General features: G+C 42.7%; 1 protein-coding gene across 1 annotated transcript; it reads right to left on the bottom strand.

Moving 5' to 3' along the window:
- Positions 1–9,383: 9,383 nt before the first annotated feature.
- Positions 9,384–16,858, bottom strand: Mcidas (multiciliate differentiation and DNA synthesis associated cell cycle protein). The gene is made up of 7 exons (XM_005319631.4): positions 16,539–16,858; positions 16,356–16,452; positions 16,116–16,207; positions 13,050–13,122; positions 12,297–12,520; positions 11,630–11,740; positions 9,384–11,421 (listed from the first exon to the last, which is right to left on the bottom strand). The coding sequence occupies exons 1-7, from the start codon at positions 16,653–16,655 to the stop codon at positions 10,981–10,983; spliced, it is 1,155 nt and encodes a 384-aa protein (XP_005319688.2). The 5' UTR covers positions 16,656–16,858; the 3' UTR covers positions 9,384–10,980.
- Between the last annotated feature and the right edge of the window lie 374 nt (positions 16,859–17,232).

Below are 17,232 nucleotides of genomic sequence, written 5' to 3'. Positions count from 1 at the left end.
TTCATGCATCAGTTTATTAAAGATTGTGATATATGAATGATATTTTTGCAATTTTGTTGTATATTATATTTCTTTTTTATTTTTTTAGTTGTAATTGAACACAATAACTTTGTTTTATTTATTTATTTTTAATATTTATTTTTTAGTTATCAGCGGACACAGCATCTTATTTTGTTTTTTTTTTGTTTTTGTATGTGGTGCTGAGGATCAAACCCGGGCCGCACGCATGCCAGGCAAGCGTGCTACTGCTTGAGCCACGTCCCCAGCCCTATTTATTTATTTTTATGTGGTACTGAGGATCAAACCCAGGGCATTGCACGCACTAGGCTAGCGCTCTACCACTGAGCCACAACCTCAGCCCTGATATTCTTATATTTCTATTTTTTTCTTTGTATGTGTTTTTTCTCTCACTTTACTGTTTTTCTGGATTCTCTATCTTTTCTCCTGCTAATGGCCAATTATTACAAGCCATCCATGGGCTGTATGTGGGCGGCCGAACATCAAAGCCTATTGAATAGGAGAATCTGGTGTCTGGGAATGACCAGTGGACATTTCCTCTGGTAGACTGCCTTGACTCATCGTGAGTCCTATTCAAGCTCTGCCACAGGTCCCAACAGCACGGGAGATGCCAATCAATGTGCTGACTGCAACCCATCAGGAAACAAGACTGCACCCTTGAAACCTTATCTCTACCTTGATGTACCCCCTTAAATAAACCACTGGAAGCATTTCCTTTTTTCTAGCTCTTGTGTGGACTGGATCTATCAGGGGCTCGCTCTGCTTCTGAAAATATACTTCTGATCTTTGTCTTTTGTTCTTCACTAATTATTCTAGACTTCAATTTCTCAGGTGGCTTATACCCTCCTTGGCAGGAAGAAAAACCTCCCCCCATGGGACACTGGCCATCACCCCACAGCCAATCTCTATCAATTCCTCTTCCACTCTAGAATCTAAAGATTTTTACTTCTGGCTTCTCTCCTCCTCCCTCGTAGATATCACGTCTTAACACTACTCCTGTTCTCTTTATCCACCATTTGAAATTGTAAGTCCTTTTAGCAAATTTACTGTATATATTGTAGAAAATAATTGAATTCATTTTTGTTTATTGTGAGAAAACTGTAGATGTCTTGAGAGGAGCTAGTATATTTAATTAAGACTGTATATTGTTTACATTGGGTGCTGTTAATATTGGTCTCCCCCTTAAAGGCAAGGTACTGGAAAACTTCAAGGGACTCAAGTCTACAGGGTAGAATCTTACTGCCTCAGATCCATTTGCTAGATGGGAAAACACACAAACAACATGAAAAAAAAACAAGGGAACAAAGCACCCCAAACAAACCCAGATGCTCCAATAACAGAATCCAATCACAGCACATTAGAAGAAATATCAGAGAAGGAGTTTATAATGTACATAGTTAAACTGATCTGTGAAGTAAAGGATAGTATAAGGAGTGAAACCAAAGAGAAAATAAGGGAAATGAAAGATCACTTCATTAAAGAGAGATTACTGAAAAAAAAAACAAGCAGAAATCCTTGAAATGAAGGAATCAATAAACTGAATTATAAATTCAATGGAAAGCATCACCAACACACTAGATCACTTGGAAGACAGAACCTCAGGCAATGAAGACCAAATATATGATCTTGAAAATAAAGCTGACCACTCAGAGAAGATGATAAGAAACCATGAACAGAACTTCCAAAAATTATGGGATAACATAAAAAGACCAAATTTAAGAGTCATCAGGATACAGAATACAGCAAGATGTTATGGTAGTATCTTTGGATACTAGGATTGTTTTCTTATTTTTATCCTTTTCTGTTTGAAGTAGTTCACAATGAATGTGCATTATTTGCATAAAATATTCATTTCTGTTTTTTAATTTAAAATGAAGATTAAAACTCACCAAGGATTGGGGCACTTATTATTTCCTTCATCTCCTTTCCAGATGCTTCAGTACTTGAAGAACCTTACCACACATCAGGCCCCCAGCTCCAGGATTTATCACTGAGCATTTTCAGGTCCCCAAGAGAAGCCCAGAGAAGGCCAAATTTGGAATCAGGATCTGAGGGCAGCATTCTTCCTATCTTTCCCCTTCAGACATTTCTATGTAGAGACCAACAAAACCTCTCTGACACACGCTGTTAGTTGGATAATGCAACAGGTTTTCCCCAACATCCTTTTCTCTTGTCTATCTTCCACTATAATGACTAGGAAAGTGAGAAAATAAATTCCTACCCTCCCTTGCAAGTAGGGATAAAAATATAATTCAATAGACTCAAGTCTACTGTGGCTTTTCTGGAAAAGCTTTTTAAACTTCCCTAATAAAGTTTTTCAAATGGTCTGTAAAATCCTTTCCCCTTCTTTCTTCCTACTTTGAATATAGACATGATGTCTGGAGCTATAGCATCGATCTTGTGATTCTGAAGCATCCAGCATGAAGACAACAGGCTATTAACTAAGAGGATAAAGTACAAAGAGTCTGATACACTTGATGTCATCATTAGCAACTGAGTCAAATATTAGCAACTCCTATCTCAAACTTATTATTAGGTGCAAAATACTATTTTATGTACTTTATTGTTTGAAAACTCAAGCAAATGCAGTCACCTCCATTCATATTTCAACTCCCTGGCACAGGGCTTTAGGGTACTGGTGCTCTTTTTTATGACATGCAGAGATCAAGGATGGAGAACTTGAAGAAACCTGCTTGTGTATGTTTTCCATATGTGGATGCCTTCACTTTCCTAATTTTGTCATATTCTCAAGCTCATATGCTGAAGCTGAGCCATCACCATATGAGCCATCACCTAGGATACAGATTTTGGCCCAGAATATCCACTTCAAGGTAGACACCTTAAGGTTAGATTCAATCAGATGACCTTCAGGCTTCTCTGCCAATGATTCTTCTCATATTCACTATCATTTTGCATCTTTTTTAAAAATTTTTTTATTTATATATGACAGCAGAATAAATTACAATTCTTATTACACATACAGAGTACAATTTTTCATATCTCTGGTTGTATACAAAGTATATTCATACCAATTTGTATCTTCATACATGTACTTTGAATAATAATATCCATCGCATTCCACCATCATTAATAACCCCATGCCCCCTCCCTTTCTACCCTTCTGCCCTATCTAGAGTTCATCTACTCCCCCCATGCTCCCCTCCCTACCCTACTATGAATCAGCCTCCTTATATCAGAGAAAGCATTCAGCATTTGGTTTTTTGAGATTGGCTAAACTTCACTTAGCATTATCTTCTCTAACTTCATCCATTTACCTGCAAATGCCATGATTTTATTCTCTTTTATTGCTGAGTAATATTCTATTGTGTATATATGCCACATTTTAAATCCATCTATTGAAGGACATCTAGGTTGTTTCCACAGTTTAACTATTGTGAATTGTGTTGCTATAAACATTGAATGGCACCAAAACAGACTGGTAGACCAATGGTAAATAATAGAGGATGCAGAGATAACCCACAAAATTATAATCATCTTGTATTAGACAAAGGCATCAAAAACATGCATTGGAGAAAAAATAGCCTCTTCAACAAATGGTGCTGGGAAAACTGGAAATCCATATGCAACAAAATGAAATTAAACCCCTATCTCTCACCATGCACAAAACTTAACTCAAAATGGATCAAGGACCTAGGAATAAAACCAGAGGCCCTGCATCTAATAGAAGAAGAAGAAGAAGACCCTAATCTCTGTCATGTGGGATTAGGCCCCAACTTCCTTAATAAAACTCCTTTGGCGCAAGAATTAAAATCAAGAACCAATAACTGGGATGGACTCAAACTAAAAAGTTTCTTCTCAGCAAAAGAAACAATCTGGGGGCTGTAGCTTAGTGGTAGAGTGCTTGCCTAGCACAGTGAGGCCCTGGGTTTGATCCTCAGCACCACATAAAGATAAATAAATAAAAAATACTCTGTCCATCTACAACTACAAAACAAAATTTTTTTAAAGAAAAAGAAACAATCTGTGAGGTGAACAGAGAGCCTACATCCTGGGAGCAAATCTTTATCCCTCACACATCAGATAGAGCATTAATCTCTAGGGTATATAAAGAACTCAAAAAGCTAAGCACCAAAAAATAATAATAATAATCCAAACAATAATAAATGAGCCAAGAACCTGAACAGACACTTCTTGGAAGAGGATATACAATCAGTCAACAAATATATGAAAAAATGTTCATCATCACTAGCAATTAGAGAAATGCAAATCAAAACTACTCTAAGATTTCATCTCACTCCAGTCAGAATGGCAGCTATTATAAAGACAAAAAAACAACAAGTGTTGGTGAGGATGTGGGGGGAAAAGGTACATTCATATACTGCTGGTGGGATTGCAAATTGGTGTAGCCAATATGGAAAGCAGTATGGAGATTCCTTGGAAATCTGGGAATGGAACCACCATTTGACCCAGCTGTTCCTCTCCTCGGTCTATACCCAAAGGACTTAAAAACAGCATGTTCTCCTTTTGGTAAAACAAAGACAAAAAATAGCATTAGTTAATACTGTAAACTGATTATTTTATAAGTCTCTACCTATAATTATTTTTATATATGACCTCTTGAGTTAATTACAAGAATTAAGACTAGATCCTGATCACTTTGTCCATGTATAAAGGCCAATTTGGATTCTGTTTTAGAAATGCTACTTTACAAGAACATCTAAATTGCTATGATAAGGTCATATGCTTAGGAGAAATCTAGTTAAAAAGAGTGTGCCTCCTTTTAAAAACTGATTTTATTATTATAGAAACTGTTCTGGAAATACTCCAGCCATGTTATTTGAAATAGTAAATCTGATCACACCTCATTCCTTTTCTGTGTATCTATCTGTTGAGAATCTATTTATTTAGTGTCTCCCTCACTATAATGCATGTTCCATAGGGGCAAGGACTTGGTTTTGTTTATGGTTGTCTCCCCCAACAACCAAAATAGTGCCTGGTCCAATTTGAAATGAGGTCCTTCAAGCTAACACGCCTTCCTGATCTAGGTTAGACACACAGCGTATCTGTGTCCAAAGAATAATGGGAATGGCTTCAGATTAGTTTAAAGTTGCTCTCACTAAAGTTTCCTACTAAGCCAGTGACAACCACTGCAAAAGATTCTACCTGTATTGGGACACAAATGAGCAGGTACCAGTTCCAGCTATCTCCCTCGTTGCTCACAGAAGCACTCAGTCATTGCAAGTTAACCTACTCAAAGGAGCAAAGAAAACAGTAGGTTAGAGGAGCTCTGATCTGTGGGCTCACTCAGCTGGGGCCAGCCCTGAGACTGCTTATGCTTTGCAGATGCTTGTTCATCAGGGGACGCAAAGGGTCTAGTCCAACACTGCTCCATGCTCTGGTACCCCACTCCCTTACATCAAAGCAGGGCCTTTCCCCACTATTCCACCTCACCTTATCAGAAGCTGGAGCCTCATGTCACTGGCATATGTTCTTCAAATACCCTGGAAAATCTCAGAAAATCAGGGGTCTAATTATTACTTTGCATTTTGCTCAGAGAGAAAATGTTTAACCAATGTCAGGCACAAAAAAAAATGTCTTTGTGGGGGTGGGGCTATGGCTCAGTGGCAGAACACTTGCCTAGCATGTGTGAGGCACTGCATTTGATCCTCAGCACCGCACACAAAAAACAAGCAAATAGAATAAAGGCATGCTGGTCATCTACAACTACAAAAAAAAAAAAAATGTCTTTGTGGCCCAATCATGTCAGTCAAGACAAAGTTAATTCTAATTCAGTTACTCAAAATAGTACAATAAAAAGCAAATGGTATTCAATAAGTCAAATTCTCTTTTCCAAAATGATATTATCACAATATTCTTTGAGAAATTCCCCAAAATGTACACTGTCATCTACTCTTCTTTCATTTTCCAAAGAGTGATAACAAATGAATCTCCTATAAAATTATATTTGTTAGGCCAGGAAGAGTGGTACATACCTGTAATCCGAGCTACTCAGGAGACTGGGGCAAGAATCTCTAAATTTAAAAAAAAAAAATTTTAAAAATGACTGAGGACATAGCTTAGTGGTAGAACACTTGCTTAGCACGAATAGGGGCCTGGCTTCAATCCCCAGTACCACCAGTTATAGTAGTCATTATACCTTTAATATGTTACCTTTACTATACACAATAATTATTTCCCTATTCATTTTCCTTTAAGTGAGTTGTTTTCTCACAGAGAAATCTCTTATATTTAAGTACTTGTATTTTCTATGGTTAGCTTGCATGCTCTCCTCATTTATAAAGTTTTTGTACATAATTTCCAAATTTCATTTTTGAACAAATGATCCATTGTTAAATTTTTCTATTTTTTCTGGGAAGAAATGAATGCTGAACAAATAATAATATGAGTGTTATAAAGAAAATGAAGATCTACTGTTAAATCTTTGTCTGAGATTCCATAAAACAATCCAAGCCAAAACATGGAAACATGGATCTTAAACCTGAGGTACATCTATAACAGACCACCTGTTTTATCCAATAAAATCTTAGACACCCTAGGAAGAGAAAGTACTTCTCTCCTCCCCCTCTCCCCTCCCCATCTCATTCCCTTCCCCCACTCCTCCATCTCATCTCCATCTCTTTCTAACAGCAAGCCTTAAGCAGAACTCAAGACTGTACTTGAATGGCTTCCTCAGCTTTCAGATTAGATGGTTAGACCACATGATCTTTATTGTTCCTGTAAGTTTTCAAATCCCATTCCATACCTTCCTTCAAATAGCAAAATACACATTTCATTGGGTTACTTTGAATTGAAGGACTCTCTCAACAACTGAAGAAAAGTACCTTCTTTAGATGATGACTTGTGTGGATAAACCTTTCACACTTCCACCTTTGGTTTGAACAGACATCCTTCCTCATCGCCACAGGAGTGGCAGGGTTCAGTCCCTATATATAATTACTGTGGAGGAACTAATTCTGACATATAGCCTGCATTACCATACACAGATGATTTCTCCAACTCCAACCTTTTCCCTGAAGTCCAGACAAATATCCAGCCTACTTCACACATCAAACAATTGGATATGGAAGCTTAGTAAGTCCAAAAACAAATTTCTAATTTTATTGTATCCTCTCCAACAATCTTCCCCAGCTTACTCTGTACAAACTCCATTCTTTCAAATAATTTGGTTCTTCTTTCTCACACACCCTTTAGCCAATCCATTAGTGTCCCAAGTACTCCACTTTCAAAATAAGTACGGGATCTGACAACTTCTCACCACCTCCATCTCCGCCACTATACCAGTTTCTAACACTGTAACAAATTAGTACAAACCTAGTGACTTAAACTGACCCAAATTTATTACTTATAATTCCATAATTTAGAAGTCTACAATTGGTCTTATCACATTAAAATCAAGATGTTGGGGCTGGGGATATAGCCCAATGATAGAGCACTCATAATAAGCATAAGTCCCTGGGTTCAATACTGGTTTTATTGAGTGAGATAGAAAGATGGGGATCAAACCCAAGGCATCTTGCCTGCTAGGCACTTGAGCATTCTCCTGCTGAACTACACCCCAGCCTAATCAAATTTAAAGTAAAGTGTCTTAGTTGTACCAATAAATAAATAGAATCAAGAGGTTGGCAGGGCTGTGTTCTGAAAGCTCCATTTTCTTTCCTTTGGCTAGCTTCTCAGCCTCATGGCCCTCTCCTCACATCTTTATAGCAGCAGAGGGTCAAACTACTTTCACATGGCATTAACCTAATCTCTCTGCTGTCTCTGTGTTCCACATCAAAGGACCCTACTGGTTACATTAGTTCCACCCAGAAATACAGAATAATCTCCCTATTTTAAGATCAGCTAATTAGTGACCTTAATTCTATCTGCAATCTTAATCCCCTTTGCCAAGTAACAAAACATATTCACAGGGATTAGGACATGGACATCTTTGGTGGGTGTGAGGAGAATCATTCTGATTGTTCTTCCTATTATAACCACTTTGGTATAAATTTTATTTATCCCTCATCTAGATTATTCTAATAGTCTCCAACCTTGCCTCCTCATGCCTATACCACTATGATTATCACAAAGAAACTAGAACATTCCACTCAAAATTTTAAGTGTGATTGGGCTGAGGTGAAGCTCAATGATAGAGTAATGAAGTGCCTATCATGCCCTGAGTTTGATTCCCAGCTCTGCAAAGACAATAAAGGGGGAAAAAAAAAAAAGTTTAATGTGATCATGTGACTCACCAGCTAAAAACCTCTAATGGCTTCCCATCTCACTCAGTAAAGCCCAAATTTAGAAGGACCCTGCTAACTCTCCTACTCAGTGTCCCCCACCCCCAAGTCCCCTTTGTTCATTCAACTCTAGTCACAATAACCTCTTTGCTGTTCTTCAACAGTCAGGCAAGTTCCCCTCCCCAGGATCTCTAAACTTCTTGTTCCCTCTGCCTGGCACTCTTCCCCCAGATATTTATGAGGCTTATTCCCAAATTTCCTCAGATATCTGTTCAAGTGTTACTTTATCAGCAAGGTCTTCTCTGAGCAGACCACTCTATCTAAAATAGAAGCCCCTTCCCCCAATATCCTCTGTCTGCTATGGACTGAATGATTGTGTTCCCCAAATTAATATATTGAAGCCCTAACTCCCAATGAGATGGTGTTTGAAGGTAGGACTTTGGGGAGGTAATTGATTTTGAGGAAGTGTTAAGGATGGAGCCTCCATGATGGGATTAGTACCCTTATAATAAGAGGCCTGAAACTACTCCCTCTCTCTCCCCGCTCTCCTCTTCTCTCTGTTATTTCCCTTCATTTCTATCTTGCCCCCCACACACACCCATGTGCATATTGAGCAAGAAGGTGGCCATTAGCAAAACAAGAACAACCAAATAAGCCAGCACTTTCACCTTAGACTTTCAGCTTCTAGAACTGTGAGAAATAAATGTTTAAATCACCAGTCTACTTGCTATAGCAGCCCAAGCTAAGACACTATCCTTACTTTTCATTTTCTTCATAGAACTTACAATATTATTATTTAATTAGCATTTATCTCTTCCCGGGGGGGGGGGGGGGGGGGGGAAGTATATGTTTGTTCTTTCACTGTTTTCTTAGTACCTGTATTAACTGAAATTCTCAGTAACAATAAATACCTGTTGGATGAATGAATGAAACTCTACTACTGCTAACTAATGCAGAGCTGGATCTTTGTACTGTTCGTTCACAAAACGTTCTCCCCCCCAGAAACAGAAGATTCTTATGTAGACAATTATAGGGCTATAAAATGAAGGGGAAGAAGTACATTTTTTTTAAATCCAGGCATAAGATATATAGAAAAAAATTAATAATTTTTAAATGTTTTGGTCATTATGAGAATACTAATAGAGGAGTGAGAGGGAAGGAATTCTGACTAGACCATTGTTCTTCAAAATAGGTCAAGAGTTTTATTTTATTTATTTTTTGTTTGTGTCCATTTTTTTTTCTGATCCTGAACTGTGGCAACTTTATCTTTGGCTGATGAAAATAATCTGAACCATCCACTGTAATTTTTAGTCTGTTTGTTGGACAAAATATGAGGAAATGTGGCCCATTTTACACCTTTTTCTTTTGTTTCAAACAGGAGGAGCGGGTTTTGCCACCCTAACCAACTCACCTGTTACCTGATATGTCCACTCAGATGGCAGAACTAGCAATGAAGTGTGGAGCAACATGGTTGGAACCTTGCCCATGCTGAGCCCCAAATGTAAGAAATTGCCCTCATGTTGAGAATCATGGAGGTGGGACAATTCACTACTTGAAAAAAAGCCACTGGTGTATTAGGACAAAGGCAATAGAAGAAAAGCCAAAGTGAAGGCATAATCATATGTAAGTTTTTCTAGAAGATCAAGCCAGTTGTGTAAAACATGGTGTGCATTCCAGCTTTATCTCTGGAATTCATATAGGTAATTTACTTTTACCAAGATTTCCCCACTTAGTTTCCAGAAAAAAAAAAAAACATTCTTTTTCATGTGGTATATGCCATTTTCTTAAAACAACTTACCTTTCTTATTAACAAAAGTTTGCTTTGGCGGTGGTTATTTTGTTTTCACAAATAAAATTCTGTGTGTGTTTATCATAAATTTTACAAAATTATATGAATGATCATTACAAACAAATGTGCTTAGCACCTGTTTTATTGCTAACAATTACCTCTGAGAATCTGTCTTTTCCTAAGGCAACTGGCTAGGCTACCTCTCCTGATTTTTTTTTTTTTATTCTAGCAACTGAAATGAAAGTTTTCAATAGAAACAGAATTACATATTCTCCCAGGATATGTTGTGTGTATTGAAACTTTCACAGAGACTAGGCTTCTGGGACTAGAATCCTTAAATATTAGTGATTGGAAGATTCCAGTAATGCTTCTTGTAGTTATTTAACTTACAGCCTCCTTTTCCTTCTTACGAAACAGGGCATTATATAAGTTTAAAAATAGTGAATTAGTTTCTCTTTCTTAACCCCCACCAGCAATGGTACTGGGGAGTGAATCCAGGAATACTCTACCACACGGAGCCTCCCTGCCGCCCAATTTAAGAAAGAATGTTTCTTATTTAACTAACTGGCAATCCTCCTGCCTCAGCCTCCCAAATAGCTGGGATTACAAGTGTGTGCCACCGCACCCGGAGAACCAATTGATTTCTAAATCCCTTCCTGCTCTACATAGTTCAAAGATGCTAGAAATAAATATTTTTAAAATAGATTGTGGTGTGTGTGTACACACACATGCGTATATGTATAGATACACGCAGTGAAAAGGAGAAAGACTATACAATGCTTCACAGCTGTGCATTAAAACTTTACAGTGCATTAAAATCAAGAAGTTTTTGTTAGAAGTTTCAGGGTGGCATTCGCCTGCAGAGTGAGTTTTGAAAAGCCAGATTTGGGAAATGGTTCCAGTTACTCCTACTCAACCTGCAGGCGCTTCACCTGTGTTCCAGGGCAGTGTTTGATGGGACCACATCCCAGCTCAACTAGGTACCCAGCGGAATTTGTAGCCCCCACTGGCTGTTCGGATGGTGAAGGCATTGCCCTGGGGGAAGGCGAGCGTGCGGATAGTGCAGTGGCTGCGGATTGGAGTGCTGAAAGAGCCGCCCTCCTCCAGCTCGCTGTGGTTCAGGTTCAATGAGCTGCGACCGCAGTCCGTGCGCAGTCCTCGGAAGGCTCCGTGCAGATTTCCAGGCCAGCAGTCAGTGTTCCTGGGCTCGGTTTGCAGGCGGGGCCTCTTGGCATCGCGACTCTGTAGGGCTTCATCACAACGCTCAGAAATCTCTTTCAGTATGGCGTCTACTTCCGCGCAATCCTGACCGGCAGCGCTGAATATCTCCTCCAAACTCCTTTTTGCAGTCGTTTTGAACAGGAAGGGCTCGGCGGTGGCCCCGCAATCTCGGGACTGCGTGATCATCAGCTTCTATGAAAGATGGGGAAGAGCGCCACCCTGGGGCCAGCGGGAATCGCCCCAAGCCGGGCGCGCAAAAGGACACCCGGGTGTACTACGCACTGCACTACGTCCCTACTCTCCTGAACCCCACTGGGTTCCCACACAGGGAGCAGAGTGGGTGTGCAATGAAACAGCTTCCAGAGCCCCGCAATGTCCCACACGCTTGCTCCCTACTTACATCCAGCACCGAGGCCAGGTGTCTGGTCCGGCTGGCGAGTTCTTTCAGCTGCACGTTCCGTTCCTTAAGCGAGGCGATCTCCTCCTGTTTCTGAGTTAGCGTCACGTGCAGCTACAGGAGGAGATCCAAACGTTCAGGGACTTGGCCACCGTGCTTGGTATCATCTGCGTGAATTAAACCCAGATCCTGACGTCTCACCAGGAATTGAGCACCCAAGGGCATTTACACTTCTGAGAATCATCAATTTATTTGACTTTTCCCCCCCACGGTACTTGGATTAAAATGTATCTTCAGTGTGGCCGTGGTAGTGACTAGTACCTGGTTGGGCAACAGGCAGATCTAGCTTCTGCCTCTGAACTTCAAACATCCTGTTTTAATTATTAGTAAAATGAAGTTGGTAAGTATGTTTTAGCTCAGTACTTAATAAATGAGAAGAATAATTTAATAAGCACGGTGCCAGGCAAAAAAGAAAGCCTTCAATAAATAAAATATTTGGTAAAGTGGAATTAATACCACTTAGTGAAGTTGGAAAGTGGGGTGGGACCACTGGAGCAATATGTGAACCACTAGCCTGTCCACAGGGGAGCGTCCCAGTCCTTTCAACCCCACTTCTGCCTTACTCCAGTCCCGGCCCTAGGATTCCTGGTCACTAGTTCAGTGTCCCTACTTGGTTATTTTCAACGAGAGCGTTCCCCAGTGCTCTCTGGTTCTGGTCGGCCAACTCCTTCCAGTACTGTTCTGGCGGCGGCACCTCTGGAGGGCGTAGTGGTGCTGACTGGAGGGCCCGGGGCTCCAACCGCTGGGAGAGGTAGGACCCGAGAGGTGATACATCGCAAGGAGAGAAGGGGAAGTCACTGACGGCCAGGGTAGGCGACATCAAAGTAGATGAGTCTGGGAAAAGGCGAAAGCTGGATATGTTGCTTCTGATTCATCCCCAGCTAGCTAGCTACAGGGTCAAAATGCCACGCCAGATGTATGCTTTATACGGAGATTTTTTTTCTTTATTAAGGAAAGCACCCCCTCATTCCTGATATTTTGGACATATACAGCAGGCGCTCCATATATATACCTGTTGAGATAACCCTAGGGTAAACAGGCAACCCTGCGAGGACTTGGAAGTTACACAAGGCCTTCCCTCCTCTGCACACTATTGTCACTCAAGCTCTCCCAGGCCACATCGCAAGGACCCCTCTTCCAGAACCCACCCCGACAAACCAGCTATAAATTCAGCTATCCAATTTCTCCACTGGAGAAAGGAAATATCCTAAATATAGAAGCCCAAGACCCTTTTGTGAGGTGATGTCCAATCATTTACTGGCGGCTGGGTTCACCACCTTCAGAACCACAAAATCTTAACTAGTCTCATTTGGAGATGGGAGACATCCCGGCTGTTATTTAACGACTAAGAGACTGCACTTGCCTGCAATGAGGTCATCCACTGTGTCTCTGAAATTCTGAAGACTGAAGTCCACTTCCGTTTCCAAGGTGTGGCTCTAAAATAAACCCGGGGGTGTAAAACGATCATCGTTGATTCTGGAGGGTCCAGAACAATCCCCAGGTTGCGCCACTTGGGAGGTGGGGGGACGATCTGCCGGCACTCGCTTTCACAGCGGAGAGTCTCATACCTGAAAACCAAGCCCTACCCGAGACAAGGAACCCAGCAGCCTTGCACTGCGCTGGTGGAGAACCAGAGGTGTAGAGTGTGCGGACCCGGTCAGCTAGACTTGGAGCCACGGATCTTCACAAGGCGCCAAAACTATTCCCTGAAGTCTTTCTCCGCAGACTGTGCGGGATATCTGCGGGTGCGGGATATCTGCGGATCTGGGCTTTGGACAGCTGGACCGTGCTGCAGATAACCAGCTGCCTCTGTGCGCTGTTCTTTGTGCACTTGTCAACCCTAACTCCAACTTACCCCCAACCAACCAAGAGGCCACGGCTCTAAGAGTAGAGAGTATGGCATGAACCCAGGTCTTTCCTCGGAGACCCGACAGCTTGCAGAGTCCTTCAATGTGGTAACTGGAAACTGTGCTTCCCAGAAAGCTCAGACACAGCTAACCAAAAAGGAGGGTGAAAGATGATCTATGATTGGAGGAGCCAGGGATGCTATAAAAAATGCTTCTGTTCAGCAACATGTGTTGCCTCTATTGATCTTTTCAATTTATTTCAGTTTATTACAAAGTTGGAGTTGACTCTCCACTCCCCCCTCCCAGGATGCACCTCCAACTTCCTGAACTGTATGAATGCTTTTCTGGCCTCCAGCGAGGTGTCTAGGTAAGTGAAGGGGAAGAAAACTTAAAGGCTGGATGCCCAGGAACCTTCTTATTCTCTTAACTTGTGGATAATTCAAGTTGACAAAATTTTATTTTCTATATAGTCTCCCAGTTAATCCTCACACCAATGTGGGAGGCAGGTAGGGCTCAGGAAGTGCTTCCCCTTTCACTGAAGGAGAATATGAAGCTGGAGAAGTGGAGTTACCCAAAGTCCTCCCACTCTTGCAATGCTAGTGCCTATTCCAGTCATCTTTCCTATATAACTCAATACCTGTCTTTTGGGGGGGGGTTGAGGGAAGGCCCAGCTTACACTAAAGATAACACTAGGAAGGGGAAGGGAGTCTCTAGAGCCATGATGGGAGGGGGACATATTCAATACACCCATCAGAAATATCTTCTCTGATTCTGCTACTGATTCATGTGTGTCAATCATATTGCTCTCCCCAAAGCACTTCTCTACTAGTCATATATTTGGGGGAAAAGGAATTTACTCTGACCCAAACTTCAAGTATCAGTTTCTCTCAGAGAAGAAAAAGTCAAATCAAAGTCTGGAGGCCTCAGTACCATTTGAGCACTGAGGCCATAAGAGGAAAGAATCTGAGAAAGGAAGGACTGAGGGACCCAGACAAACCCTGATGCAGGAACTCCGCCTTGGTGGAAGTAATGAAATATGACAGTCTTCACAGATTGAAAGGTCTCTCTCTCTCTCTCTGCAGGTATTTGAGAAAAGCCCTTACGTGAATAGATTGGAGGCCAACTCAGGAAATGTGGCTCAGGAAGTGCTTTCTCCTACAATATCCCAGGTTTTGGTCAATTCTAGACCTAAAACAATTCTGCCTTCCCCTGTGGGACAGCAGCTAGCAAATGTAGTGCACTGGTCAGGTGTTTGTTAGGGAGCTCTTTCCCTATACCAGCTCTTTCCCACAGAAATCCTGGACTTTCTAGTCCATGTGGTGTGATCCCTGGCCTTAAAGATTTGAATCCCACTTTCCCAATGAAATAACTCCGACATTTCTACAACTACAACAAGAAAAAAAAAATGCTGACACACAACATATTGTCAAATTTAAATTCAGTAGACTTAAGTGAGAATTCATCAAGAGGCCACTTGATTTTGTTGCTTGCAAAATAAACATGTTGGAGTAAGGGAGTGATCTAGGTCTCTGGGCCAAATGAAAGATGTCTTTGCTTATTTGCACATCCAGATCTTTAAAAAAAAAAAATTAAATGGCCTCTACAGTTGCAGGGAACCACACACTCCCACCTCCTGCCTTAACAATCTCTGCTCTTAGGGCCACCTACCCTGAGTCCTCCTGAGCTCTTTCCCAAAGTTCTAAAAAGCTCTAAAAAGCCTAGTTCTGAGAGGTGTGTGTGTCTTCTGGAGAGTTCTGTATGGAGACAACGACCTTGTGACCCCAGCACCTGCTGACAGAAAGCAGGAGTTGTCACTCTTCTGTGGGTAGCATCTGGATAAAATCACCTGTCCATCGATGAGCCAATCTTCTGGCCTTCTAGACCAGTGCTGAAAGGCTCCAATGTCTGGGAGTGTAAGCCCCTGCCTCTTTGCCACATGGTGGCAAATGATTAGAACTTTTTTGGGAGGGGGCAGAGGATAAAAGGACTTTTTGAAAAGTGCCTAACTGCTGAAGGACCATCTCTACAGACAGGAATCTGTTCTGTCAGATTTCTTCCACAGTCCTTTGTCCTTCTTCTCGCTTCCCCTCAAATATAAACTCTTCCTCTTTTCCAGTGTTGATCGAGAAGTTATCCATCGATTTCCACTCTCCTTCAATACCCTCAGAATGAAAATGGTTAGTGAATGGCTGGGAAGAGGGTGTTGAGAGAAAAACAGGTCAAGTATCCTGTACGCTGGTGCCCAGGGCAACTTTGCCCAGATTCACCCACTCGGTCCCTCAGTGTTCCATCTCCTCCCTGCCTTGTCACAGCTCCAGGGAATAAATGCGGAGAGGAAGGGCAGGAGTGAATCCCACTGTAAAACTTGGCTAAAACAGCTCTGGAAACAGCAGCCTTCACAACATACTATGGGGGAAGAGGACACTCGGATCTGGGAGGCTCGGGTTTCTGCATGCCTCTTCCCTTCACCAGTTCAACGTGATTGCGGTGGGTGCCTGCGACAAACCTTTGCGGAAATAAACCCACTTTTAGGAATGAGGTTTGTATTTTCAGAGGCAGCAACGCTCCTCAAGGGGAAGTACCTGAGAGGCAGCCGGGTCACCACTAGGCGGCGCGTCGGACCCGAGTAGAGAGGAGCAGTCTGCGAGGTCTTGCAAGTCTATGGTGGTAAGGGCTGCGCAGGGAGACCGAGAGACACACACCAGGCGGACCCTAAGCCTCTTGACCAGATTGGCCGCTGGGACCCCCACCAGGACGTCGGAGACACGGGGAAGTTTCCCCTAGGGGAAAATGCAGGGTCGCGCACGTGCCTCGGGGCTCACCTGGCAGGGCAGCGGGCTCCACGTCCGGGGGGTCCTCGTATACAGACACCGGGCTGCCGCCGCCGCATCCCGAAAAGAACTTCCGCGGAGGGGCGAACTAACCGAGCACAGAATAGTGAATACCGGTCAGCCCTCGGGACAGGGAGTTCGCAGACCCCTCCGGGTCCCCACCAGAAACCCCACCTTCCTCTCCGGCTTCACCGGTTTGCGGAGAGGCGGGCCTGGCAGCTCCAGCATCCTGTTAGGGCAGATGCTATCGAAGACCCGGCGTCCCGCCGCGCTGCTCCCGCACACTTGCATCCTGTGTGTATCGCTGGAATGGCGACCCGCACCCCTACGGTCCCTGCGCTACCTGCGCCTGTTGGCTCAGAAGTTAGTCCGAGGTCGGGGAAGTCGCGTGGCCCGGGAGGAGAAGAGGAGGGCGGAGAGGAAAGGGAGGATGGTTGCTCGGGAGGGGTGGCTCGCGCCTAAGCGCCAGAGGTGGCGCCTTTAGTCTCTGGCAATCTGCGCGCAGGCGGAGGCGTTAACTCAACCTGGCAACCCGGCTTCCCCCGGGAGAAGCGAGCGCGGGGCCCAGGCCCATGAGCGCCCTTTCCGCCAGCGTTGGCGCCACCGCCTCCTGGCCGCGCCAGACGCCGAGAGCGAAAGAACTGAACTAGAAGCGACCGATCCCCAACATTAGTTACTGCCTTCCAATTTACGGACAGCGGGGATGGAAGAGTTAAAAGACTCATATTTCCTTTTCTTTGCACCCCAGTCACAAAGCACGAATAAACGTGAACTGACAATTGCCAAAGGCTGACTTCAGCATTTTGTTCTGTCTGGCAGGATTTAGTGGGGATGTAGCATTCTGGAAGGGATTCCTTATAATAATCCC

This window comes from Ictidomys tridecemlineatus, chromosome 1 (assembly GCF_052094955.1).
Source record: "Ictidomys tridecemlineatus isolate mIctTri1 chromosome 1, mIctTri1.hap1, whole genome shotgun sequence".
NCBI classification, from domain to species: domain Eukaryota; kingdom Metazoa; phylum Chordata; class Mammalia; order Rodentia; family Sciuridae; genus Ictidomys; species Ictidomys tridecemlineatus.
This window is presented reverse-complemented; position numbering and strand designations above follow the sequence as displayed.